The sequence below is a fragment of the Dermochelys coriacea genome, chromosome 6 (genome assembly GCF_009764565.3).
Source record: "Dermochelys coriacea isolate rDerCor1 chromosome 6, rDerCor1.pri.v4, whole genome shotgun sequence".
NCBI lineage: Eukaryota > Metazoa > Chordata > Testudines > Dermochelyidae > Dermochelys > Dermochelys coriacea.
In genome coordinates, this window is record NC_050073.1 from 109,684,274 (window position 1) to 109,710,536 (window position 26,263).

At 43.3% G+C, this 26,263-nt stretch overlaps 1 protein-coding gene and 1 long non-coding RNA gene across 6 annotated transcripts in view; one reads left to right on the plus strand and one right to left on the minus strand.

Moving 5' to 3' along the window:
• The window catches only part of PPP1R13B (protein phosphatase 1 regulatory subunit 13B), a 124,457-nt gene extending 102,227 nt beyond the window's left edge, over nucleotides 1-22,230 (minus strand). The window contains exon 1 of one of the 5 annotated variants that reach the window (XM_038406295.2): nucleotides 21,833-22,230. In XM_038406295.2, coding sequence (XP_038262223.1) covers nucleotides 21,833-21,841 — 9 coding nt within the window. In that variant the 5' untranslated portion in view covers nucleotides 21,842-22,230. Of the gene's footprint in view, nucleotides 1-9,353; nucleotides 9,495-21,832 lie in introns of those variants that run through there. The other 4 variants (XM_038406296.2, XM_038406291.2, XM_043516390.1 and 1 more) reach the window with 4 other exon arrangements.
• A 34-nt stretch (nucleotides 22,231-22,264) lies between these two features.
• LOC122460593 lies at nucleotides 22,265-24,777 on the plus strand. The gene is made up of 2 exons (XR_006282002.1): nucleotides 22,265-23,062; nucleotides 24,668-24,777. It is a non-coding gene; the product is annotated as an uncharacterized LOC122460593 (long non-coding RNA).
• Nucleotides 24,778-26,263: the final 1,486 nt, after the last annotated feature.

The following is a 26,263-nucleotide window of genomic DNA, read 5'->3' on the forward strand; positions in this document are numbered from 1 at the left end:
GTTAGCCTCTCAGAAGGAGAGGATCCTGTGATCCTTGAAACACATGCAGCTGGTGGAGGGAAAAAAAAAGGAACAGTGGTCTTTGAAAAGACATTTTATAGAACAATGGGTACACTTTCACAATAAACCTTGCTGTTAGCATTACATACATAGCACATGTGCTTTCATTACAAGGTTGCATTTTGCCTCCCCCCACCGCATGGCTAACAGTGGGGAACATTTCTGTTCAGCCATAGGCAAACAGCCCAGAAGGAATGGGCACCTCTGAATGTCCCCTTAAGAAAAGCACCCTATTTCAACCAGGTGACCATGAAGGGTATCACTCTGAGGATAACAGAGATAAAGAACGGATGTTGTTTGAATGCCAGCAAATGCTTTGCAATGCTTTTTTCTACAATCATTCCCGAGTACGTGCTACTGGCTTGGAGTGGTAAAGTGTCCTACTATGGTGGATGGAATAAGGCTGTCCTCCCCAGAAACCTTTTGCAAAGGCTTTGGGAGTATATCCAGGAGAGCCATGAATGCCAGAGCAAAATCATTAAAACATGCTGGCTTTTAAATCTTGTATAGTATTTTTAAAAATTACACTCACCAGAGGTCCCTTCTCTGCCTGGTGGGTCTGGGAGGCAGCCTTGGGTGGGTTCAGGGGGTATTGGCTCCAGGTCCAGGGTGAGAAACAGTTCCTGACTGTTGGGAAAACTGGTTTCTCCGCTTGTTTGCTGTGAGCCATCTACAGCCTCATCATAGTCTTCCTCATCTCCAAAATCTGCTTCTGTGTTGCCTCCATCTCCATTGAAGGAGTCAAACACAGCTGGGGTAGTGATGGCTGAACCTCCTAAAATGGCATGCAGCTCATCATAGAAGCAGCATGTTTGGGGCTCTGACCCGGAGCGGCCGTTCGCCTCTCTGGTTTTCTGGTAGGCTTGCCTCAGCTCCTTAAGTTTCACGCAGCACTGCTTCAGGTCCCTGTTATGGCCTCTGTCCTTGATGCCCTGGGAGATTTTCACAAATGTTTTGGCATTTCAAAAACTGCAACATAGTTCTGATAGCACGGATTCTTCTCCCCATACAGCGATCAGATCCTGTACCTCCCATTTGGTCCATGCTGGAGCCCTTTTGTGATTCTGGGACTCCATGGTCACCTCTGCTGATGAGCTCTGCATGGTCACCTGCAGCTTGCCACACTGGCCAAACAGAAAATTGAAATTCAAAAGTTCATGGGCCTTTTCCCGTCTTCCTGGTCAGTGCATCTGAGTTGAGAGTGCTGTCCAGAGCAATCACAATGGAGCACTCTGGGATAGCTCCTGGAGGCCAATACCATCTAATTGCGTCCACAGTACCCCAAATTCAACCCAGCAAAACCAATTTCAGCGCTAATCCTCTTGTCGGGAGTGGAGTAAGGAAATCAATTTTAAGAGCCCTTTAAGTCGAAGAAAGGGCTTCATCATGTGGACGGGTACAAGGCTACATCAATTTAACGCTGCTAAACTCAACCTCAACACCTAGTGTAGACCAGGGCTTAGTTAAAAATGCACACTGGTTTGGATTAAAATATAAAATAAATTTATTAACTACGAAAGGATAGATAAATGATAGTGAACAGATCAAAGCAGATTACCTAGTAAACAAACAAAAATGCAAACTGATCTTAACATACTAGACAGGTAGGATATGAATATGCAAATTCTCACTGTGAGTGATAAAGTTGGCAGTCTAAGGCACAAGCTGCCTTGGCTTTGCAGCTTGAGTTTCCCAAGTTTTCCATACACAGGCTAGAAATCCCTTTAGCCTGGGACCATCACTTCCCCCAGTTCAGTCTTTGTTCCTTAGGTGTTTCCATCATGATGTTATTGTCCCCCTTTTTATTTCTTCTCACTTGCTGGGGGGGGGGAGGAGAACACACAGCTTTTCCTGTGATCTGGGTCAAAATTCCCATTGCATAGTGCTATCTGAGTGGTTTCTGTTGTACACAGTTCCCAGGGTAATCCTTGTGCTTGTGTGCATTTCCTCAATAAGCCATTATTTAGCTTTTATTGTTTAACCTTGTTGGAGTCTGTTTTTGAAGTTTTTTTGTTGAAGAACTGGTCACTTGATTACAGACTTAAAAGTGGCAAAGAGACTCAAGTGTTCTCCGACTGTTTTTTGAATGTTCTAATTCTTGATGTCAGATTTGTGTCCATTTATTCTTTTACATAGAGACTGTCTGGTCTGGCCAATATTTCATAGAATTTCTGGGTTGGAAGGGACCTTAGGAGGTCATCTAGTCCAACCCCCTGCTCAAAGTAGGACCAATCCCCAATTTTTGCCCCAGATCCCTAATTGGCCCCCTCAAGGATTGAACTCACAACCCTGGGTTTATCAGGCCAATGCTCAAACCACTGAGCTATATATACACACATGGCCGAGGGTCATTGATGGCACATGATGGCATGTATCATATTGGTAGACGTGCAGGTGAACGAGCCTCTGCTAGTGTGGCTGATGTGATTAGGCCCTATGATGGTGTCCCCTGAATAGATGTGGGCACAGTTGGCAACGGGCTTTGTTGCAAGGATAAGTTCCTGGGTTGTGTTTTTGTTGTGTGGTTGCTGGTGAGTATTTGCTTCAGGTTGGGGGGCTGTCTGTAAACAAGGACTGGCCTGTCTCCCAAGATCAGTGAGAGTGATGGGTCATCCTTCAGGATAGGCTGTATATCCTTGATGCATCGGCGAGGTATGGTACCTGCCCCAAAGAACACACAGTCTAAATATAAAATGAGACACCAATGGCTACTGACAGACTCCGAGTACAAGGGAACAGTGAAACAATATTCAGAGTAGTAGCTGTGTTAGTCTGTATTCGCAAAAAGAAAAGGAGTACTTGTGGCACCTTAGAGACTAACAAATTTATTAATTAGAGCATAAGCTTTCGTGAGCTACAGCTCACCTCATCGGATGCATTGGTGGAAAAATGCATTTTTCCACCAATGCATTCAATGAAGTGAGCTGTAGCTCACGAAAGCTTATGCTCTAATTAATAAATTTGTTAGTCTCTAAGGTGCCACAAGTACTCCTTTTCTTTTAGGAAGACAATAATGGGTCAGCACAATAGGCAGTGGTCTCAGTACACCAGCATCCATTGTTAAGTGTTTTAGAGGCATCACAGCAAAGGAGTTTTAAGGAAGGATTTCAAGGAAATGAGGTAGCTAAACAGATGAGGTAGCTAAACATTCATGAATGATCTGGAAAAAGGAACAAAAAACAGTGAGGTGGCAAAATTTGCCGATACAAAAATACTAAAAATAGTTAAGACCCTGGTAAACTGCAAAGAGGTATAAAAGGATCTCTCAAAACTGGGTGACTGGGCAACAAAATGGCAGATGAAATTTAATGCTGATAAATGCAAAGCTATGCACATTGGAAAGCATAATCCCAACTATACATATAAAATGATGTATAAGTTAGCTGTTACCACTCAAGAAAGATCTTTGAGTCACTGTGGATAGTTCTCTGAAAACATCCACTCAGTGTGCAGCACCAGTCAAAACAGCGAACAGAATGCTGGCAATAATTAAGAAAGGGATAGATAATAGGACAGAAAATATCATGTTGCCTCTATATAAACACATCTGCACACATTATTCAAGATGTGGGCATACAATGGAGTCACCCCATCTCAAAAAAGATACATTGGAAAAGTTCAGAAAAGGGCAACAAAAATTAGGGGTATGGAACTGCTTTCATATGAGGAGAGAATAATAAGACTGGGACTTTTCAGCTTGGAAAACAGATGGCTAAGGAGAGATGACAGAGGTCTATAAAATCGTGACAGGTGTAGAGAAAGTAGATAGAGAAATATTTACTCCTCATAACACAAGAACTATGGGTCATCAAATGACAGTCAGCAAGTATTTCTTCCCACAGCCAATCTGTGGAACTCCTTGCTGGAGGATGTTGTGAAGGCCAAGTCCATAACAGGATTCAAAAGAGAACTAGATAAATTCATGGAGGATAGCCATTGATGGACCTATTAGCCAGGAATAGTGGCCCTATCCTCTGTTTGCCAGAAGCTGGGAATGAGTGACAGGGAATGGATCACTTGATGATTACCTGTTCCATTAATTCCCTCTGGGGCACCTGGCACTGGCCACCGTTGGCAGACAGGATACTGGGCTAGGTGCACCTTTGGTTTGACCCAGTAGGACCATTCTTATGTTCATGGGAAGATTCTCAAGCATAAGCGACAGCAAGGGAGAAAAGCATGAAGATGTTTGTGAGAAAATTTAGACTAGTGGGCTTTGGAGGCAGGCATTTGCCAAGTGATGAGGAAAAACTGACATTTCAATAGTAAATGAGGAAAGGTTAGCTAGGGTAGGGATGCTGGCGTTTACTCAAGATTGGATCTCAATGGGGGGAGGGGGGGGAACTACAATTGTTATAGCTGCCTACTGTGTTCTGCATAATATTTGTGAAGCAAGGTGGGGGGGAGGGGGTGGAAGAGAAGAGTTACTGCCAGGGTGCAGGGCAGAGGTGGAGTAGTGTCTGCTGAGTTTGAACAGTCAGACAAAAGGACTATTAGAAGAGTTCTATGTGGAGCTATACAACTCAGGGAGGCTTTGAAAGAGCCCTTTGACAGTGAGCCACAGTAATGTACTGTGCTCTACCTGGCACTGCTGTTTTGGGGCCCTGTTATGAATTGTGTGGTGCATGGTGTATATCTATAAATATAACATTTTCAATGCACCTATTAAAAACTTTGTTGTGCTTACTGTATATTCATGATTACTAAACAGTCACTGATCCTATGAGTTGTGTCACACTGTATAGTAATAAGTGGGTGCTTTTTGAACTGCTAGGCACTCTGCAGAGCATGCTGTGAACTAATAAAGGTGAATTTTCCAAGTAGAATTTTATTCAATAATAAGACTAGTGCAAAAAGTGTACAAAGTAAGAGCAAATACATTACTAAACTTAAAAATGGAACAGAACTTAAGGGGAAAGCATGTTCACATCCATTTTATCTACAAATACAGCAACTGTGGCTTTCACAGGTCTGTGTACATGAGGGGTCAGAAACATGCAGGCCGCATCCACCCCCTCCTCAAGCATGCCACATCCCTGCTCCTCCTCCAAGTGCTTCCTGCTGCCAAACAGCTGTTTGGCAGCACTTAGGACTTCCTAGGAGGGAGGGAGGGAGGGAGGAAGAGTAGGGATGCAGTGCACTCAGGGGAGAAGAGGTAGGGCTAGGGGCAGGGCCTCATGAAAGGGGTGGAGTGGAGACAGGGCCAGAGCAGGCTTTTGTATGAAAAGTTTTCAGTGATGAGGCCCTTGTGGTGATTTGAGTTTGAGATCTCTGGTGTACATGAAGCTATGGTTGTCCTTAATGTCCCCCAGGGTGGAGTGGTAGGGATGCAGCCCATCACACCATGTGGATGCTGACGGGAGGTGCTGTAAAGGAGTTCTCAGTGGAGTGTAAAGGAAGTGAGCTGGTGATTATTGGACCTGTAGGTCCACAAGAGTCAGCAGCATCTGTGTTTGCTGTAAATGTGTACAAGAAATAAATGTACACATTTACCTGAGGATCCATCCTCCTGCATGGAATTTGCCCATGCTTGACTGCCAGGACCAGACTGAGCGTAGTCTCAAACAGGTCCTGGCTTGTGGCTTAGCTGAACCCCTGGTTATATCTCCCATTATCCTCCTCACCATTCATGTGCTGGGCCCATGACTCCAACTCCTTGGATGGATCCATGGTGGTGGGCTCTCTAGCAAGGAGGACATGCACCTCTTTGTAAGAGCAGTAGGTCTGTGGCTCAGCACTGGGATGAATTGTTGGCCTCACTAGTCTTCTGATATACCTGATTCATTTCTTTCACTTTCATGCAGCACTGCTGCTGATCCTCTTTTAGTCTTCTCATGCATCCCCCATGGCAACCTGCTCATAGATGTCCACATTTCTACAGCAAGTCCACAGCTATCCTTGGACAGCCTCTTCTTCCCACAGGGCCAGGAGATCAAATATCTCTTGCCTGCTCCAAGCTGGAGCACATATGAAGCATGTGGTCAGCATGGTCAGTTGCACACAAAGGAAAAACTGCTAGGTGCACTTACCTAGCTGGACAATCAGGAAAAGGCATTTAAAGGAGATGGAGGAGTGGGGGGAGGCCTTCTGGTCTGTGTGACCCCTGGCAGTGGAGTTCACAATTGTGACCAGAATAGTCAGTGTCAGGAATTGTGGGATAGCTACTGGAGAATTGTTAAGGTTGACAAAGTAACACAACGTCTACACTTACGCTGCATCGACCTCAGCATATCAACCATAGCTCAATGCAGCTGAGGGAGAAGGTGTTCCTGTACCACTGTAAACGGGACACTTATACCAGTGGAAAAAACAGAAGTGTAGAAACATGCACAACTATGTCAATGAAAGGCAGCTTACGTTGACCTAACTTTGTAGTATAGAATGGACCTGTGATTAAGAAAGGAGTGGGGGGAGAAGGGTGATGGGATCCCTGGTGTTCAGCCTGTGTCTGTGGGATGCTGTGCCCCCTTTAGTCCAGGCTGGGGGGAGGGAGAGAGAGTTCTCTCACAATGCCTTGCTAGTGACCAGCAGCAAACCCCTCCATGAGCTGTTAACTCAGCACAACTGCATGTGGAGCCCCACACCCAGTCATATCGTATGAATGCTCCAAGAGGCACTCATGAATGACAGGGAAAGGCACCAGCCCAATCCCCCACCTCCCAGCCTTGCATCTCAGGAATATGCAGTCTTGTGCTGTTCAGACAAGCAATGCAGATTTAATAGGTTCACCACTTCATCAATGGAAAGTGGATATACACCAACCTTTGCAAAACCTGAGTAGATTTGCCACACACTTCATACAAACTCACTGGTAAAGAAATAGTAAAACAAGTTTGACTACAAAAGACAGATTAAGTAATCGACTTTTTGCCCGAGTTAGTTACCAAAAGAAATAAAACAAAGCACACAGTCTAAACTCTCAAACCTATTAGAATGGGCAATTAGACTAAGCAGTTTCTCACCCCCACTGGATATTACTGTTCACAGTACACAGATTTCACCCTTGAAATCTGGGCCAGTCCCTTCAGTTGGAGTCTTCAGAATGTCCTTGTTGCTGCAGTGTAGGTGGGTGAAGGGTACAAAACAGGACAAGCATATCCTGTTCTAAGTCCCATGTGCTTGGGGAACACAAGTCCTGGCATGTCTGGTGGGCATTACTGAGTCTCTAGGCAAGGTTGAGCAATTCCCCAGTGTGGCCTCATGTAGGTGAGTCATTGAATTGTAGCTCCCTTGCTGGACAATGGCTGTTGATAGGTTGTTTGGCATAGTGTCCTTGCTGTTGTCTCTGGGGAGCTAATATCTGCCAATTCCCCAACTTACAGCATGTTTTAGTGACCACCATACAACACTAATCTGAACTTCATATGCATTAATGATATACATATGGATAAAGAAGACATTCAGCAGATCAAAACCTTTCCCCAATACATGTAAAGCATGCCTTGTAAGGTAAGATCACAATTATATGAAAATAAGGAATATGGGGTTCATGGGACACTCCCCGAAGTTATAGAATGTCAGAGCTCTTAACCATGTTCAGTTTGAACTAATGGCTAGCCATCCACAAGGAGATGTCAGAGACAGGCTAAGATTTTAGTTTGGCTAGAAGGAGACTAGTCTTAAATCAGTGAGTCAGAGATGATAGTTGAATCTGTGCTTATGGATGAGATTACCCGAAGATTGGTTCCCTTTTCCCTCTGCACCCTCCTAACAGAGCTCTGTGAATTGTCCACAGATGGCTGGTGGACGGGGGCAAGGGAGGATGTGGGACATGCTTAACAAGCATTTAGGAGAAGCAGAAGAACCAGGATAGGACACGGTCACAAAAGCCAAGGACGGACAAGATTTCAGGAAGAGCATGGTTGAAGACAGCTGAAGGTTTAAGGAGGATGAGGATAGATCACTGGTTCATGAGTTTAAACAAATTTTGTTAATTTACTTAAAGCTGCAACTTCAGGAATCACTTGACTGCATGAGAATTTCAGTTTTCCTTTTAGATAAAGCAAGTTTCTAGTGAACACTGAAGACTCAAGAACCCAGAAGATGAATTTTTTTTAAAATGATTTTAAGCCACTTAACCCCCCCCCCCCCCCAATTTTTTTTTTAAAAAGGCCTAATACATGATTTTTGAATGTTTGGCATCTTTAATACTGTAGTCAGCTTTGACTGACCATGCATTTTGGGTAGGATTTTATCACACAGCGGGACTGAAGATGGAGAATGGAGGCAACTAATTTTGTTTTTCTGAAAGGAGGCAGTCTTCAAAATTTTGCATGAATAGCATCATCATTTAACAGACTTCTTACCCTCCTCTGTAGTTTGAGGTATTTTAGCCAAAGTTTGGGACAGTGAAGTGCCGTTTGCTACAGTCCCATGTCTGGCCTTGTGAATGATCACTGAAACTCCGACTAATTTCCAGGAATGACTGACCATGTGCTGTGACTCAGGAAATTAAATTGTATGGACTTCATGGCAAATAGCTGTCTGAACAAGAGATGCAAGGCTACTAGTATATTTAATAACAGGTTCACAAGTATATTTAATGTCTCCTGACTTATTTGTGAGACTGAATCACAAAAAAGTAATAATTTTTATTAAAGATATTATCCCTCTCATTCTACCACATCTTCAGGACTGCCTTGTTGTATTTCAACACTTGCATGCTCCAAGCAAGTGGCAACTTCTTTAAAATGTTTAAGCAGACCCTGCTGCAAGTAGACATAGGTATTCTAGACCATTTTCTTTATCAAGCACTGACATAAGGGAAGTTGAAAGCTTAGAAACTTGTTAAAAAAAGTGGTTTGTTTGGTAGGCTGTTTTAAGACTGTAGCAAGTCCTTGATCTTGGCTATATTGTTTACTGGCTTGAGAAGTATTTAAAAAGTGACAAAGATCCCTTAGAAGTCAAAGGACTGTCTGAAGACTAACCCTTCCTTCTCATACTCCTCAGGTGAGTTGCAAACCACTGGATAATAACTCTGCTAGAGCATTACAAAAACACTGTAGCTAAATTTTAGTTGAAAGCAGAATAAATATAAAATCTGTTTTGTTCTGAGCACTTAAATTTAGCTGACTATTTTTTACTTCAAAGTGAACTCACAGAACTGCTATTTTAGGCAATTCACATAGAAGAGGGGTGTTATCAGGCAAATGTAAGCTCCTAAAAAATCAAAGGAATAAATCCCACCCACTTATAAGCTTCGAACCATCATAAAATTTCATGGTTAGTCTTTGTAAAACATGGTTACAAATTAAAGTTTCGTTTCAGAGCAAATATTATAAATATAATCCCACCTTTTTTTTAATTACTTTGTCCATTTTCTTACTTTCAGGCTTCAGTCCAATCTTTTCTGGTAGCCAAGATTTTTCTTTTGACTTGTTTATAATACTTTGAAGAACCATTCTTAAAATATTCTTCATGTGCAGAGCAGTAAACAATAGTGAACATAAAATAAAAAAGTTATAAATAGGCGATATACTACTGAAGTCTAAAATAGTTTCTATGCACCAGCTGCTACACTGAGAATCTGCTTAAATGGATGTCCCTTTGGTCTACTGGCATATGAATACAAGTAATGACAAGCAGTGATAAGATGTTCTAATGAAAGAAGACAGGCCAGGGCTGTGACAGGAACAAGATATAGAGGATCAAGTTTCACCTAATTAGTAGAACTCTCCTAGTGCAAGTTTGCCTATCTTTGCTTGGGATTACAACAAATGTTAGCAAAGATTAAGTGTTTACCTTAAATCATTTACACACAAGACTTTCCATCCTTGTTAGAAACCGACTAATGTTTTTTTGTTTAAAAGGTGCTAAATTGCCCTTCAAAGAACATTAAGAATGGCTCTAATGTCAATGTTTAAATATGCTAACAAAGCAGTTGAGAATGAAACCCAGTCTGTTTGCTTAAAACAAAACCCACATATACTCACCTCTAAATTATATAAGTCTTATTTATATATCACACATACACACACTTTCAAGCCCTGTCCATTTCTTGGCAGAAATCTGCCTTCTGTTGGATGTGGGTCAAACAGCTACTGCACAATGACTAGCAAGCTGTGTTTATTGCTGCTTCTGCACCTCAGAGGCCAGAGAGCGATCATCACCATCCCACTCCTCAACAGACCCTCTTCTCTACCACACAGGATCCAAAGCTGCAGGAGACTCCACCTATGAACCCAGCTGCTGCTCCCTAAAGGCATCAGAAGGGCTACAGCACATTTTCCAGCCCTCCATTCCTTTTGTTCTCACACTCAGAGAACCCAGTTAAAGGTGGAAAAGAGGCTGTGACCAAGTATCCCCACAAGCAAAAATAGGAGCCACCAGTGGATCTCACATATCACAGCCCTCTGACATGCTGAGCTACACATCACCAATAGCTCCTGAAGTGTGTTGTGGGGGGGAAGGGAGGTGCCAGGGAGTGGGAAGTATAGCTGATCCAAGCAGTCTCCCTCCCTCCCCAGGAGGTGGCATTCATGGGTGACAGGCCTATTTAAAAAAAAATATAAATTGGGAGGATCACCACAGAACTCCTTTGAGGGAAACAGAACCATTTAACTTGTTAGAAAATGGGAACATGTTATAGAACTAAAATGTTTTTATTTGAAGGAATGGGAAATTAAATTCTCAAAACCTAGGACTGTCACAGATAGCAAATTTAGTTGCCAGTAAAGACAACTGAGGTTTTTCAAATAATCCATAGTTGGAGAACATATTATGTTAAATAGGGGAAACACTGTGCTATCCCTACACTATGCATACTTGCTCCATTCTTGGAAACAGGAAGCATACTGAAATTTTTAAGAAACCTTCTAAGAGGTATTGCAGATAGAGGCCTTGTCTACTTTATAAATGTAGATGCTGCATATCCCCACAGAAGGGGTTTTTCTACCAGCACAGAAACGTCACATCCCTGAATGACATTACTTATGATAACAGACGTACCGTTTGCATAGCTGCATTTACACTGGGAGTTTTGCCAGGAAAACTATGTTGGCTAGGTGGCTTTTTCACATCCCTTACCAACAGTTATGCTCACAAAACCTTGTCATGTAGACTTGGCTGGTACCTGTGCTCATGCACATGCATGCAAAACTACACCGATAGGTTTAATTCTAAGTCTATCAGCTGCTCTTCAGTGTTTTTAAAGAAAACCATAAACTTTTAATTCAGCAAATAAGGACATCAGAAGGATGAATAGCACCTGTATCTATTGGGTCAAATCAGTAGTTCTTAAGCTATGTGGCATGACTTTGGGAGTTGCAGGAATGTGTCAAAGGAGGCATAAGCTTTTTCGGTAGCTGGGGCTCCTGCAAAAGGGCCATGCACAACCAGGCAGCAGGGATAAAAGTAGACAGCTGGAGACTGGGCTTGCCTTTCCTTCCCCTGCACCCCCCTTTCCTCGCAGGGAGGCAGCCAAGGCTTGGGCTCACCTCTTCGCCTCCCCCTCCAATCCATCACTTTTCATATTTCAAGGGAGGGGGCATAAACGACTACAGACAAAGAAAGGAGAGGGGAGCTTCATGAAATAAATTAGAGAGCTGTTGGATTAAATAATGCAGTAATCAAGGTTTCAGAGTAGCAGTCGTGTTAGTCTGTATTCGCAAAAAGAAAAGGAGTACTTGTGGCACCTTAGAGACTAACAAATGTATTAGAGCATAAGCTTTCGTGAGCTACAGCTCGCTTCATCCACCAAATGCATCCGATGAAGTGAGCTGTAGCTCACGAAAGCTTATGCTCTAATAAATTTGTTAGTCTCTAAGGTGCCACAAGTACTCCTTTTCTTTTTGCAGTAATCAAGAGCTGTGCAAGCACAGGGTAGTCTCTTCTACTCTTTCCCAAAATCCATAGTTGCATGGCTTCTGAATCAGAGCTCTTGGCCCAAGTCATTTGCCTGTAAGGTCTAAAATGATTAAAAAACCCTTACTTAGGAACAATATTAAAAACACTGGACAGCAGATGAAGAGGGTAGTTAAAGAGCTCCCTGACTGGCTAATTTGTTGAAGTCATCAATAAGGTCCTACTTCAGCAAAGTATCAGGGTATGTAAAGTTATTTTGCATGAATTCCCCCCCGCCCACCAAAGGGTCAGATTCTGAATTTGTTTTAAGGAGAAGAGATGGGTATATACAACCTACAGCAATAGGTTTTGGGATTTCAATTTTGAATTAGATACAAGCCAGATAGATGCAAGGTCCAAGATCTCATGAGAGTCTCTGAAATAGTGGTCTTGTGAAATAAAGGTCTTGTGAAATAAAGTCCTTAGTGATTAAAACTTTGGGATGGATAACTGCAAGGACAGAACATGCGCTGCTTGTTCCATAATCCTAATTACATAAATCACTCTGAGATATACAAGTGTGGGCCCTAATCCTGTTGCATTTTAAACAGGCAGAACCTTATGACCCCTTAGAGTTCCACCAAAACCAACAGGGATGGATGGGAAAACAGGAAACAGTAAAATATTAAAATGAAATTTTAAATAGTTATTGGTTAAAATGAGTCAAGAATCAAGATAAATGAATACAAACAGGCAATGTTTAATAGGCATGGGCTAAAAATTACTTGAAGTATGCAGTTAACACAAATACACACTGGCAATAAGCAAGGATTAAAAAAAAAACTTCAAAATAGTGGCAATTCAAGAAAGAATAGTAAGACCTGTGTAGCACTACCTAGCTAACCCATGTTTTTGGTTTTTATAACCTTTGCCCCCCCCAATCATCTTGACTCCTCCTATTGATTTCCTTCCTCTCATCTTCTTGTATCTCATCCTGCAAACTCTTATGCATATGTTCATATGAGTAAGTCTGCACACACACTTAAAGTTTACAGGATTAGTGTTTCAGATTGCAATATGGAGATGACAGTCTGCCTACTTTTCTTTAAATAACTTTCTTCCACCAAGATGGTTGAGTCTGTCCATTCCTCACTCTTATACCCTTGACTCCTTTAACCTCACTCTCCCATCATGAGATCTGGCTGCCCATTACTCATCCCTGGGCTCACACCCACATTTCCTCTGCTCCTACTGTGAGAGGTCTGATAGGCTGGCCACAGGATTTCCAAGTTCCTCCCTTACAAATTCAGTCCCCACAATCCCAGCCACCTTTGACTCACTTCATACCCTCCCTTCTTCCTGCCTCTACTTCTCTCTGAATAGAATCAGAAGCATTAGTTTCAAGAGAAATGGACCTTCTTCCTCCCCTCAGCTTGCCTTTCATTCTCCACTTCCATAACAGATGCAAAAATTTCTCATCTGTTTCTTCCACTAACTAACATGTCGCAGTGACTTGATTCCATATCCTAATCTGACTTGTGCCCACTCTCCTCTGCACCCTTACTCTTCTCCTTAACTTCTCTCTCCTCACCCCACCCTACCCCCAGCTCTTTCACATCACAATACAAACATATTTTAGGCTCTCCCAACTTTAAAATCCCACTCAACTTCACTTGCATCTCCAACTACTGCCCATCTCCCTTTCACCTCTAAAGTCACTGAATGTGCCATTTACAATTACTGTCTGGACTTCCTCTCCTACAACTTCATCCTAGACCCTACCGAATCTGGCTTCCACTCACTGCACTCAACTGAAACCGCTCTTGCCACATCTCTAATGACCAGTTCCTAGCCAAATCCTCATTCTCCTTGATCAGCCACTTTAACAGTTGACCATGCTGCTCTTCTTGAAATCACATCCACTCTTGACTTCCATAACTGTCTCCTCCTATTCTAATTGCTCCTTTAGAGTATCCTCTCCATCCCCTTTCCAGCTTTGTGGGTTTTCCCACAGTCCTCTGTCCTCAGATCCACTCTTATCCCTCTACATGTAATCTCATCCACAAACACAAATTCAACTACAATCTCTGGAGGATTCCTAGAGTGCTCTCTCTCTCTTAGACCCATCTAGTTTTGTCCAAACTCTGCCTGTCTCTGCCATCTCCTCGTGGATGTCCAATTGTCAGCTCAAGCTTAACAATTAAAAGCTGAGCTTTGTAAGAGACTGGGGCATAGAAGTCTGACCTAGCCATCACAGCTGGGCCCAGGTATGCAAGAGCCAGGTCCCATTAACAAGAGTCAGGCTGGAGTTAGAGACCAGAGATCACAGGCAGTACCAGACTAGATTCAGGGGGCAGGAATTAATACTAGTAGGGCCCAGTTATTCTTGGATGTACTAGATGACAGGTTTCTTCATCAAATTGACAATGAACCAACAGAAGGTGATAACATTTTAGACTTGGTTTTAGTAAGTAGTGAGGATACCATAGAAGAGCTGGCCATAGGAAATAACTGAGTGATCTCAAATTGATTCAGTTGGAATTAAATGGAAGGATAATCAAAACCAGGTCATCAGCTATGGGTTTTTTATTTCAAAAATAGCAGATGTTGGGAAATTAAAGGGAATTAATGTAGTCATTTGGACTGAAGAGCTCAGACTTAAATGAGAAGGCTTGGAATTTCTTTAAATCAACTACACAAAAAAAGCAGCTATCTGAAATTTGGATCCCAAGAAAGGGTGGGGAGAGGACTTTTAGGGAAAGGCTCCAGACCCAGCTGGATTAATAACCACCCCCAAAAGGTGATTAGGAATAAGCCAAGAGCCTGTAGGGAATGGAAAAAGGGATTGATCAGCAAAGAAAACTACATCATGAAGGTTAGAAAATGCAGGAATAAAAGGAGGAATCTAAAAAAGTCAAGCCAAATTAGCTTTTGTAAAGAGGAGCCTGGTGTCCGAGACATAGCTCAAAAGCCAGCAATGGGGGTGAATCAGTTGATCCAGGCTCTTAAAGGCATGTTTACACTACAGTCTTAAGCGGGCCTAAGTAAGGTCAACCTATAGCTACAGCAGTAATTAACGTGGACATCTATAACCACCACAGTAACCTCCTTCTGTCAGTGGTGCACATCCTCACCAGGAGGAGCTTCCACCGACTGAAGAGGGGCAGTGTGGGGGCTCAGAGACAGGGCTCTCAGCTCCATGCAGCTCCCCACTGGGAGCCCAGCTGGCCCCAGGGCTTCTTGCCTGCCTGTTCCCAGCTGGGGGAAGCTGCCCAGGGCTTCTCAGCTCCAGCAGAGAGATCCGCACCCAGAGTCCAGCTGACATGCTCTTGGTGGGGAACCACGAACCAGACCAGTAGGAGGTGGACAGCTGGGCTCTGAGGCAGGAGCCTCAGTACAGCTGGACTCCCTGCTGGCAGCCAACAGCTGGGACGGGGGGGCACAGTAGGGAGCAAGTGGAGAAGCCCAAGCTAGCAACTTAGGTGGCAGTCTGGCTTGGAGCAGAGACCTGGTGCCGGGTTTTCTTGTCAATTTCACAGCTTCAGCATAGCCATGAAGTTGACTGACATCAGCTGTTGGCCATCTTGTAACACAGTGCCCCATCTACACCAACACAAGCCTTATGTCTGTCGTGGAGGTGGAGTTATGATGTTTGTGTAGTAGGGCACTTGCATTGGCAGGAGCAAGGCTATAGTGTATACACTGATAATTTTATCGACATAAGCTGCCTTATGTCAGCCTAACTGTGTAGTGTAGGCCAGGTCTTGGACTTGCTGACTCAGGTCTTCTTTTGCAGTGTAAACATACTCATAGTGGAACCAAAAAGATGAAGAGCAACAGTAGGCTTATTCAGGATGAATGCAGTACTGCGAACTCCAAGCATTCAAACTGAAACTGAATTTAAGAATATCAAGTTGACATATGTACCTCTACAATTAGAATACAGAAGAGTTGACCTTGCTGAGTAAAAGGAAGTCTAAATCAAATGTACATTTATTCTGATTTAAATTAGGGTCAAGCCATGCCCACATTAGACTTCTTGGAAAATATAAGTTTAAAAAAATTAAATGTTGTCTGCACCTTTATGACAGTGTCAGCTTCTCAGCATTCATATAAAAAATTCTGCAGGCACTTAATACAAAAGGAGACTCCTTCGGGAAATTTTGTTTAAACAGTTCAGTTATATATATATATATGCGCAGTAAAGATTTGTGTTTTGGTTTTGTTTTTTTTTTTTTTTTTTTTTTTTTTTTTTTTTTTTAAAAGGAAACCATTAGAGCTCCAGATTGCGACTGACTCAAACTTCATATACTTAGCCACCACATATTTTCAAAAAAGGGATACAATTTTGAGTACTACCATACTAAGTTGCAAAACACAAAGGAACAAAAGAACAAACACTAAACTGACTAGCCCTCACAAAATAACTAAAACCAAGGCACCTTAACTTTAAATCCAAAGTTAAAGATTCTATCCAGACAAAGACCGCTGAAGCCTTCCAGACCACAAGACTACAGATACTGGCTATCAGCAGGCCTACCTATCCAAGATAAAAGTCAACACCTAGGCCAAAGAGAAAAGTTCCACAGAACAAAATAGGAGTTGCTTGAGGAAGATGGGGGAAATCCAAAATTCATCTCAATGAACCCCATGCATCACAAACTTCTTATACAAGGACATCTTTCTTCCCTGTCTCTACTAAAGGTGCACAGCCCACAAGTATTCATTCCCAAGCCACAGAATTGATACAACATCCCTGCATAGGATGTGGAAGTGAGAACCAACCAACAACTACCTAGAAATCAAATGGTATATTGGAGGAATACTTTATGTCTGTTGCCAAGCTCTACTGTAGCAGCTCCTCCCCAACCACATCTCCTCTTGTGCAGGAAAGAAAGACACTGGTGAGTCAAAAGGGCAAAGGGCTGCTGGTAATCTGCAAGGCCAGGTCACTTTGAAGCTATCATCCAAGGAGAAGTGCTTTAATTGCATATTCCCTTTAAGATGTCTTGCCCAGTTAACTCCCCTCCCCCCCCACCTCACAAACCTTCAGTTCTAGTACACCAGTCATAAAACAACTCCCATCCCAGAGAGTGAGCAAACCTGAGTTCTTATGTAATAATGATGGACTAAGAATTATACAGTTGCTGTTGGAGCAGAAAGGGTGATGGAAAAGAAAGGTAGCCTCCTCAAAACTGGTTATGGTCAATGCAATTGCATTGCCAGGAGTACCCACAGCACTTTTGGAAGTCAACATTCATGATGGCTATTTTAACCTGTAAATAGCCACATTAAGTTAAACGATGAAAGGGTATCAGATAGCTACTGGTTTTGTACCTTTTGCCTTACCACTAAGAACAATCAAATGAGACAAAAATCAAACATTTTTTACTTCTTTTGGTTAAAGTAGGTCAGTGATATCAACGGTTTATAAAAAATGGATAAGTACTTTGGGATGGGGACTACAGTCTGCAGAATCACTGAATTTTTGTATTTATCATCCATATTTCTAGCTGGAGACCCAAAAGTTCACCATTTTTGCTCCTGCATAATATTTCCCAGCTGAGCAAAACTTTCAAACTGCATGGTGTTCTGTCCATTTCCCATTAAGAGGGTGGATTAAAATTTTATTTGAATTATACTAAGTGTGATAGGGTCAGGCCAGATGGCTATAGGAGAGTGCTAGAAGGTAGATATATTAGCCCCAGATTCAGCAGGTCCCTTTTCCCTGAGTAAGATAATGGGCTGTTTCATAACCATTAGGAAGTTGCTGGAACCAACTATGGCAGGCAGGCTAATTACGACACCTGGTTTAAAAAGGACCTCATTTCAATAGTAAAGAGCATGCGAGGAGCTGGGAGCAAGAGGCGCACAAGGAGTTGAGAGTGAGAAGTTGTACTGCTGGAGGACCGAGTAAAAGTGTCATCAGGAGGAAGGTCCTGTGGTGAGGATAAAGAAGGTGTTGGGAGGCAGCCATGGGGAAGTAGCCCAGGGAGTTGTAGCTGTCATGCAGCTGTTACAGGAAACACTGTAGACAGCTGTTATTTACAAGGCACTGGGCTGGAACCCAGAGTAGAGGGTGGGCTTGGGCTTCCCCCCCTCCCCATCTTCCTATTTGATACAAGAGTTGACCTGGTCTGTGGGTCCCACCAGAGGGGAAGATCCCTGGCCTGTCCCCTGACCCACTAGTGGATCAGCAGAGACTACGGGGATTGTTCTCCTCCCTTTCCCCATGCTGGCCAGTGATGAGGTTAGGTGAGTGAACGGCAGGTTTGAGCCACTAGCAAAAGTGGCCAAACTGTGGGCTGCCATGAATCTGAGGCGAGCAAATCTGCCAATAAGCACAGGACCCACCAAGGCAGATGAGGAACTTTATTACGTAAGGTTTATTTAAAATTAAATCTGAATTTAATACAACATATGTCAAGGCCTAAAATAATCTCTCAAAAGATATAGATATGTTCAATCAAGGAGCCTATCAAAAACTTTGAGTTAAAGACAGAGGAAAATACCTAGCTAGGTCAAGCTTTACAAATATGGCATAACAACTGATCATGCACTGTATTAAGGGCTTGCTTTAATAAAATAAATTTTATATGCTGTTGTGTTTAATTAAATTCCAGTTACCATCCTAATGCAGCTTAACACATCACAAGAAAAAAAATTATCTAGTAAATATAGAATTCACCATTTTCCAACATACTAAAATGTACAATTATAAGAACCTGGAAATATTAAGCTACATAATTGCTTAAGTAAATATATACAGTTATGGCATACCCTCCTAGGAAGGAAAAAAAGATATTCCAAATCCAGTGTAAAGGCTCTATTTAGTTGTGAAAATCAACTTCTTGTAACTGTTACATCAACCACTGGGAATGCACCTTTCTTTAGAAAAAAAATTTAGAAAGTGTGAATGGAAAAGTGGATACCAGATTTATAATCAAGGCTTTTTACTTGGTGATTTAAATTATTTAAAATCACTTTGATTTAAAAATCAATCCACTCTGCACCATTACTACAGGGAAATTCAACCATGCAGGACCACAGGAAGCACCAACTGAACAGTTACTCTAGTATTCCACCAAGATGTGGCAGAGTAAGGAAGAGTTTAGAAGGAGGGGAGAGGAAAGGTGTGCAAATAGCAAGATCTTTATTGGTCAAACCTTTCTGGAGAGGATATCCTCCCTCTTCCCTTTGTGGGGCGGGGGAGGAAGGAAGCAAGCAAGCATGGAGGGAAGGCAGAAAGGAATCATACTTCCCCATCAAGTTGAGACATTTAGAAATTAAGGATGAAATCCAGTTTCAACCAATTAGCTATCAAGTTTACCATTCAATTCCTGGATGTCTGATCACTGAGTCAACAGAACAGTTGATACAGATTCAATTATTTCTTTCTAAACTTCTCCATTTACCTTGTTAAAACAAATACTGGCTGAACAGCTGTACAGAGTGTAGTTGTGGTAATGTAAATGTGGTAAAAGTGTCCCTTCTTGCAAACATGTTTTTTTTTGTTTACTAATTATTCAAAAGCTATTTCATGAAGGAGAAATCTTTCATTAGTTTATCTAGGAGCTACCTCATACAATAAATTAGGGCACTAACCTTTCACTCTTGAAAATCTGGGCTCAAAACTTATTTTGAGTCACAAGTGAAATTAAGTCTAGTCCCATTCCAGTCCCCCAGATTGTCTGCTCACAAAACTAGATCACTAAACAGACAGAATTTGGTATTTTTGAAATTTTTCTAGAGGTCCAAAAGTAGAATACCAAGGATAAACTAGATCAGGATTGAGGTGCACTCAAAAAGTTATCCAAGTACACATATGTGCTACATTGACAGATTTCAAGTGAGTGTTATTTATTAATTTCATTACCACAGGATTAACTCAATTCTTCAGAAAAGGAAAACAAATCTAGTATTTCAGAATTTGGATTTAGCAACTTCTAGTTTTCAAAACAGATATAGCCGCTGTAAGGGAATTTTTTGTATTAAAAGACATCAATACTAAAACACTTTGAAGTAAGTTTCAGAAACATAAGAGTTACCTCAAAACTACCACAAGCAACTGCAATATTTAAAACTAGCCTAGAGTGAATACAAAACATTCAGACTATTCAAATGGCCTAGAAAGAGTACAATAGTGCAAACATTGCACTTCTGAAGTTCTCCCAGTCCAAAAAATCATGCGCTAACAGGAGGCAGTGACAAACAAGTATATTTAATCAGAGACTTCCATGACTATAGTTTAAATGTTAATTTTATCAGCTTTTATGCTTCAGAAAAGGTACCAGTCATTTTTTCCCTACACTCTCTAAAACTACACAAGATCCATAGGTTTATGGACTAGGAACACAAGTATTACAAATCAATTACTTATTGTCCCTGTTTTTGGTAAATCTGTTTTACAATAATTTTTTAAATCTTAATGGAATCCTTTTGTACTTACTTGGTAGCTGAAAACTAGATGAAAAAAATCTCATGGTAAACACCACCTTGTACTGGTCAAAATGAAATTTAGATCCAATTCACTCTTAGTTTCTGAATTTCCTCTCAAGCTTGGAGAGGAAAAATAGTTCTAACTCAATTTCACTTCCATATTCTCACTGACAAGCAACCTGCTGCAGGGTGGAGGAATTTTAAACTTAAAAACACATTTCAATTCTAATTAAAGAAAAACAGATCAAAATAAAAGACACCCAATATGAACTTTTTAGAAGCTAGTTTTTAATAACCCAAATTTGAACCTGAAATCAACAAATGAACGAGACTTGAGTAACACAGCCATAAGACAGGTTTCAGAGTAGCAGCCCTGTTAGTCTGTATCTACAAAAAGAAAGAGGACAACTTGTGGCACCATAGAGACCAACACATTTATTTGAGCATAAGCTTTTGAGAGCTACAGCTCACTTCATCAGAAGTGAGCTGTAGCTCACAAAAGCTTATGCTCAAGTAAATGTGTTGGTCTCTATGGTGCCACAAGTTGTCCTCTTTCTTTTTTCCAAGTCTTAAGAGTTAGCCACAAACCTAATACCAGCATCAAGCACAACTCTCTCCTGGCCACCGCACCAAACCCACATGCAATCTCCACTCTTACATTGTGAGAGGCAAATTAATTTGTTTATTTAACTTTTTAAAATAAAAGTTAAATAATCTCCACATTGAAGTTGCAAGAAGCAGAGAAAGGAAACACGGGAGAGATATCCTGCCATCCTGAGATGGAGAAGCTGAAGATAAAGCTGCACCATGGATTCCTCCCATCAGAAAAGCACACGAAGCCGCTTGAGAAAGGACCAAAGCTGTACCTCCTACCCGAGAGCGCTCTTGTTAACCCTTCTTCACACGGGGGCTGATGAAAATGTGTTTAAAGAAAAAAAAAAACCAAACAACAAACAAAGAAGGCTTCACGACGAAAAATCCAGCCCACGCTGTAACCGCTGAGGAACCACAGGGCTCGAACCTGCTCCCCACGCATCAGCGGCAAACTAATATACCACAGAAGCACGAGTGGTCTCCAGAGCCGGGAAACCTGCCATGCAGTGCGGGGCGCGAAATCCACAGGGTCCTTGGCCCGTCACGCCCAGGGCTGGCTGTCAGACGCGCGGCCCCGGGGAGGCTGGGCAGCCCCCCTGCCCGCAGGACAAACGGACAGGGGCAGACGAGGGTTTCCGCCTCGCGCTCAGGGAAGCCTCCCCAGCCGGGCAAAGAGGGAGGAGGGGGGGCGAGATGGGGCCCCACGCCCGCCCCGGGGCATTTCAGCCCGCCTCGGGGGTGTAATGGCTGGGTCCCCCTCCCCCCACCGCAAAGTGGCCTACACCCAACTGAGAGCGAAGAAGGGGGCTGTGGTGCCGAGCGCCTTTCCCAGCCTCGCCGCCTGGCTGGCCATGCCCGGCCAAGGAAACCAGCACGGACGCGGCTACGAGGTAGGAGGAGCGCAGCCGCCCTCCGCGGGGGAGCAGGGCGCCCCGGACGAAGCGGGTCTCGCACTTACCGGCATCATCTCCGGAGCGGTTCCTGAGCCTCCGTCGCTCCCAGCCTCCTGAGCTGCCGCGCGGGCTGCTTTCCTCACCGCCCAGGGAAAGCGGAGACCGTGGCGGCAGCGACGACAGGCCTCACTCCCCGATAGCTGCTGCCCACAGCGGGGACGGGGACGGCGGCGGCCGGGCTCCCCAGCCCCTCAGCTCAGCGCTTCCTGCCGCTCCGCCAGGCCAGGGGTTAACGACAGCGCCGCCTCCCCATTGGCCGGGGCGGGACGCCTCGATCGAGGAGGGGGATGGGGCGGGGTAAGAGGCATGCGCGCGCGCGCACACACACACACACACATACACACACGTGCTGGGCCTTTAGCCCACGTGACGCCAGCAGCGCGCGTGCGCGCGCGCGCTCTCTCTCTCGCCGTGCTACGGTGGTTATTATCCGCCCCCAAGCGGGGCCCCGCCCCCGGGCACCTAGGTTCTCCCCCTCCCATCCGTGCCCTTGATGGTCAGGTGTCCTGGCCCTTTCCCCTTCCTGTCTTCTGCGCCTGCCTTGTCATCCCAGACCCTCTCCCGTCCTCTGCTGCCGGCCTGTGTCTGCTCCTCCGCTGCGTCGCCTGGCCTGTCCTAATTTTCCATCCCCAGGCCCCGGCCCGCCACCACTTTTCCTCACGCTTCTGTGCAGAGCCTGCTCTGCCTCCTCCCCTCCCCCCCCCCGTTCATTTTCTGCTGATGCCGCACCCTGGCCCGCTGCAGGGGCAAACTGGGCCCGTCCCCGCCCTGTTCCCATGGCAGCGGACCTGGCCTGCGACTTCCATCTCCCGAGCAAACGTAGGCTGTGCCCGTCTCCCCCCGCTGCTTGCCATGCTCTGTGTTACTGCTGCTTCCCATCACTGAACTGGGGCGCTAACAGGCTCTTGCCCCAGGAGGGCTGCAGCAAAAAGGCCACTTTACAGGGCCATTTGCCGCAGCAGAGCTGACAGGCTTCCCACAGCCGTCACCCGCTGCTGGAATGTGGGGAATGCGGATTTGCAGGGGCAAAGTCCTCAGAGCGTCCCCATCCCCGCCTCCTCCTGCCCGACCCTGAAAGCGAGCTGCAGCGACAACTGCAGGAAGGAGCCGGAGGGCCCTCACTGCAGGTGTAACGCTTCTGATCAGCGCTCTCCGGAGGTGCGGGAGTGCGGCGTGCAGCGGGAAGCCTGGAGGACAAAAGCATCCTAAAGCAAGCCATCTGACACAGAAAATAAGTACAGGTTTCAGAGTAGCAGCCGTGTTAGTCTGTATTCGCAAAAAGAAAAGGAGTACTTGTGGCACCTTAGAGACTAACAAATTTATTAGAGCATAAGCTTTCAGTGAGCTGTAGCTCACGAAAGCTTATGCTCTAATAAATTTGTTAGTCTCTAAGGTGCCACAAGTACTCCTTTTCTTTTTTAGAAAATAAGTAAACAACATAGAGGTTGTTTAACTGTTACAGGAAAAAGACGAGATAAAATAATGCAATAATATTCCTTTATTTCTAGCACCCTGTCCCTGGGCATCCGACAGGATCATAAAAGCTACACCGCCGTTGAAACAGCTAGCTGCTGTCCGCCATACAATTGTTCATAACAATAAGGGATGAGAAACGGAGCCCAGGACACCGCTGTAATGATTCTAGGGTTCTTATTATTCACAAAGGGTTTCAAAGGCTTTTTTGGAAATCACTTCATGTAGCTCTTAAAAGTTATTTTGTTTTGCAGAACTTTAAAAATAAAGTTAATTTAGCAGCTTGGAAGATGTTTCATAGATTCATAGATACTAAGGTCAGAAGGGACCACTCTGATCATCTAGTCCGACCTCCTGCACAGCGCAGGCCACAGAATGTCACCCACCCACTCCTATGAAAAACCTCACCCAGGTCTGAGCTATTGAAGTCCTCAAATCATGGTTCAAAACTTCAAGGAGCAGAGAAGCCTCCCTCCAGTCAACCATGCCCCATGCTACAGAGGAAGGCAAAAAAACCTCAAGGGCCTCTCCAATCTGCCCTGGAGGAAAACTCCCTCCCGACCCCAAACATGGCAATCAGCCAAACCCTGAGCACATGGGCAAGATTCACCAGCCAGATACCCAGGAAAGAGTTTTCTATAGTAAATCAGATCCCATCCATCTAATATCCCATCTCAGGGGATTTGGCCTATTTACCCTGAATATTTAAAGATCAATTACTTACCAAAATCCCATTATCCCATCATACCATCTCCTCCATAAACTTATCGAGTAGAATCTTAAAACCAGATAGATCTTTTGCCCCCACTGCTTCCCTTGGAAGGTTATTCCAAAACTTCACTCCTCTGATGGTTAAAAACCTTCGTCTGATTTCAAGTCTAAACTTCCTGGTGGCCAGTTTATACCCATTTGTTCTTGTGTCCACATTGGTGCTGAGCTTAAATAATTCCTCTCCCTCTCCTATATTTATCCCTTAATCTGTTATGAGTCAAAGCAGCAAAATAAGCCTATTCTATTACATATATACAAATATTATATGGTTATGTAAGTCTTACCAACATTTCTCTTAGTCTAGAAAAAGATTAGTCATACTGTTGGATCTAGTGTATGGATAAAAAGTCCTCTTTTGTTTGAACTGCTGCTTTCTCTGATCTTCATTTCTTTCAGCCTATACCATCTAAATTGTTTGTCAAGACATTGTATACTTAAATATAATTGAAGGTAATTTTTAACATGTTAAATAGAGTAGGCTGTTAAAAGGTAAATTAAATATTTTTAGCTGAGAGAGCCAGCTGGAGATTTGATGACTCTTATGAACCCTTGGAGCCCACAGTACAATCAAATAATATTTTGTTTTGGTTCTGCAGGTAGAAGAAAGTGGGCTGAAAATCCTAGACTGAAGGTCATGTGGTAACTTCAGCTGCTTATTTAATATTCCATAAATTTATTCTGACCTTTTAGCAGTGTGCATAGCCTTTAAAAGGCAGAAAGGAAAGGAGGACTTGTGGCACCTTAGAGACTAACATTTATTTGAGCATAAGCTTTCGTGAGCTACAGGCCGCTTCATCGGATGCATTCAGTATGCAGACAGTTCATAAATATCAAAAATTATATTGTGTATCCATGTGTCTCAATACAGCAATTCTCATCTCTGTTTTGAATGTTGTAATGTTGCCACCTTTGAATAAAATTGTCCTGGTGGATAAACCTGTTGGCATCATAACACAATGTTTTGTCAACCTACAATTATTTTGCAAGTATTATGCAAAGTGCTACTAGCTGGCAGTAAGATGTAGGACAGTGACATCCTTGTAAACTAATCCCACCTCCCGCACAGGTTTAGGAATAGGAAAGACTAGGATAAGAAAAAGACAAATTCAGATTTACTCAGAATTGCTTTATTAACCTGGAGCTAGGCAGATCTAGAATAAAATAGGCTATAAATTACCGTAATTATTGATATACCTTAAAAGAAGCAGTTATTTAACGATATTCTTCCTCAAATATATTCTAAATATTTTTAACAAACTGGTAAAAACCATGAACAATATTAGTAAATGGAGTTCCCCTACATCTCCCAGTGTTTATATTGCAAAATTCTGAGTCTAATTATGGCTAAAGGACCATTTTTGACACTCTTTGCCCATCTTCATTTTTCCAAATGCATGCCCTCCTTGTTATTCAAGGTGAAGTTTGGTCAATGGATCTCAAACTATGGTCTGTGGACGACTTATTGGTGGTTATGCAGATAGCTGACTGGTGGCGATTTCTCCTCCTTGTTTTCAATAATAGCATTAAAAGAAGTTAAAAATACAATAAATACTTTTAAAATATTATTTTGCCATGTAAACAATTGCTATATGTGCTGCTGCAAATGCTACATGAGTGGTAATGGTACATGAGTGGTAATCAGAGAGGAGGTGGTCCTGTGATTAGGGTACTTGCTTTATAGATCAAAAACCCATGCTCTTGTCCCTTCTCCTGTCAGACGGGGAATTGAACTGGGGTCTCCTATGCCCCTTGTGAGTACCCTAACCAATGGGCTAAAAATTATAAAGGAGACTTCTTCTGCCATTGCCTTCTTTCTACTTCCTCCCGCTGGATCTTTTTGTGTAGAGTTGGCATGCACTGCTGCTGTTCTTGCAAGAAAAGAGTTAGGTGTTGTGGATCCTAAGCAGAGATATGTGCCTCCCTCCAACTCAGATTTAGGTGCCTAACTCCCCACAAAGGGTAGGATTTAGGATACACCCCTCTCCATCACATCTACAATTAACTAACTTAGGCAGCTCAGATTTTTGTGGATCTCATTCCTGGTCATCAGTATGTCTCCGACGCCATGCATTGTATAGAGAGCCTAGGCACCTAACCTAGAGTTTGTGGATTCCACTGGTTGGCTAGGGGGGCTACCCATGAAGAAACTTAGATGTCTAACCTCCAGATATAGGTGCCTAACTCCCTGTATG